Here is a 2,500-nt window from a genome sequence, read left to right as displayed (position 1 = left end):
AGTCTTTGATCTGCGCTGTAATTGCGTGTAATAGCACAAACAAACTAGCAGCACTGCTATGTCCTGTTTAGCCGATCCTTTCCGTTCGTAAAGTAGATACCGATTAGAGAGCACTGAAAGCGCATTATTGCTAGCTGGATGTCCTAGCGGTTGGCTATATGGTGCAAAAAAAAAAAAAAACTTTGGCCAGATAAGCTAGATTTCCTCTGTAGATCTGCAATCAGTCACAGTGTGCTACTATTTTTTTATCTGCGAATGTACAACACACAAAAATAAATGAAAAAGGAATTTCTCTGTGTTAGCAAAAAGCAATTTAACAAATGCTCTAAGGTCAAATGTCAGCTGAAGCAATACAAGGGCTGTGGATGGAATCAGATCTCCGTTCTCTACTTTTTTCCACACAGCCACATGTTCTGTCTCAAATAAAAAAAAAAACACCATAAACGAGTGATGTGGGTTTATAAGGTCTGAACAGAGCGAATCACTTTCAGTAAAGAACAACTCCGGTTTAAAAAAGAAGCTTCCGGTTTACACTCATCACGTTGCTCCAAGCAGAACTTCCAAAAGAGAAGAGCTCTCTGTCTCTGCATGTTGCTTGGAAAATTCTGGAAAACCTTTGTTTCCATTAAATGCTTTCTAGAAAAAAAATTCTGTGCTATGCTAGCATCTAGCTAACATCAGCTGTGAAGTTTCGAAGACGCAATATTTGAAGTTTTGTCACACTGTCTTTTTTACTGTCAACGTCATTTGGCACACTGACTTATAAAGGTCGGTGCTCCCCGTGACTGTGCGTTCAGCCTTGTGCTGCCATCTGTTTGCCTGTTACAAAACTACTTTCGAAATGAAATTCATGTATATATATGATGGGCAAGCTTTTCTATTTGAGGAAAAAAAAAACGGAACGTTTCGAGACAAACCCGCAAATTGGTGAGGCATCAAGGGGAGTTTTCAGACCCAATCTTCTCGTCCCATATTAAATTATTGGTCATTGATGTGAGCAGTTGAGACCATTTGCTATTAGTGTGTGTGTGTGTGTGTGTGTGTGTGTGTGATTTTGGAATTATCCCTGAACATCATGAAGCAGTTAAAGTGCTGAACGCGTGCTGAGTGTGGCGCATGCATTTATTGATGTCTAAGTGACTGACCATATGGCTACTGTCAGCCAGGTCTGCAGAGAAATGCTGATTTGGCCGATGTGCAACTCATCACTCAGACACAAACACACACACACACACACAGCTGGTGTTGACTTCTTTCCTGCACGCTTTTATCTCCTCCTGTCTCTCTTCATGTGCCAAGCCAAAATCCCCCCCCCCACAAAGCCCAGGTGTCCAGAGGGAGACACATCTCCTAGTCTGTATGTCTGTCTGTCTCCCTGTCTATCCATCCATCTATTTTTCTCTTTCTACCTTCTCTTTTGTTCTGAATCCCCGTGATCCGGAGTGTAAAATCCGGCGCTGACGCAGGAAAAAAACGAGAATACACTTTTCAAACGAAAGGTGTCGAGAACAGGTTTTTTCACATCCACGCCATAGAAGCGTTTAGATTCCCAAAGAGCCTCGAAAACTATATTTACAAAAGTTCGTGGACACCTGAGCAGACAGTTTCCAGACTAGTTCCGTAACACTCCAACAGATGGCAGCACGAGTCTGCATGCACAGTCACAGGGAACACCAACCTTTTATAATTCAATATGACAAAAAACATCGCCCTGCGTTCATCGGAAGATGTGCGGAAAACAACACAATCTCCCTTTTGCACCTCATCCTACTCGCAAGATTTGGCTCACTTCACCCTCTTCCCGAAGATGAAGATAAGGCTCAAAGGTCACCGTTTTGACACTGTTGCGGAGATACGGCACAAATTGCAGAAAGCGCTTGACACACTTCAAAAAGAAGACTTCCAGGACACATTCCAGAAGAAAGCTGGGAGCGCTGTATTGCTGTTTTGAAGGTGATAGTGTGGAAACAGAGCTAGTCGATACCTCCTCGTACGTGCTTTTTGAACATCTTATTTCACATTTTGTCCACGTTTGCTATTCCGAGAACCTCCATTGTTCTGGGAAGATGTTTCTTTGGACTTTGGAGTGTTCTCGTGGAGACAGTTGTGAGATACGACCTGGACGTGTCTGGACTACATAAATAAAGATTGAAGACAGAATACAGCTGAAGGACTTTGATCATGTTCATAAACTCGGCTAATAGAGCTCAACATCCGAGTTATGAACCGACACACATTAGAGTGTGTGTGTGTGTGTGTGTGTGTGTGTGTGTCAGTCAATGACACTTACTTGATGTAGTAGGGCACTTTATTCTGGGATACCGCTCTCTGCCAGGGCATCTGGACCGAAGCTAAGGAAACACACACACACACACACACACACACACACACACACACACACACAGGATACTCATTATCATGACTTTTACATTGGTGTTGATTAATACAACCTCGAAAGGCGCTCCATTAGTGAATCTTGGCCCATTAATCTGTTCATTAA

The 2,500-nt window shown here is 42.8% G+C and overlaps 1 protein-coding gene across 8 annotated transcripts in view; it reads right to left on the bottom strand.

Annotated features, from left to right (window-relative positions):
• The window catches only part of utrn (utrophin), a gene marked incomplete at its 3' end in the record, with an annotated part of 136,045 nt that overhangs the window by 29,568 nt on the left and 103,977 nt on the right, over window positions 1-2,500 (bottom strand). For all 8 annotated transcript variants that reach the window (XM_083521332.1, XM_083521336.1, XM_083521334.1 and 5 more), the window contains one exon: window positions 2,291-2,351. In XM_083521332.1, coding sequence (XP_083377458.1) covers window positions 2,291-2,351 — 61 coding nt within the window. The remainder of the gene's footprint in view (window positions 1-2,290; window positions 2,352-2,500) is intronic.

This window comes from Silurus aristotelis, assembly GCF_946808225.1.
Source record: "Silurus aristotelis genome assembly, chromosome: 19".
Taxonomy (NCBI): domain Eukaryota; kingdom Metazoa; phylum Chordata; class Actinopteri; order Siluriformes; family Siluridae; genus Silurus; species Silurus aristotelis.
The sequence above is the reverse complement of the archived record's forward strand: the minus strand, read 5'-3'. Positions and strand labels throughout refer to the sequence as shown.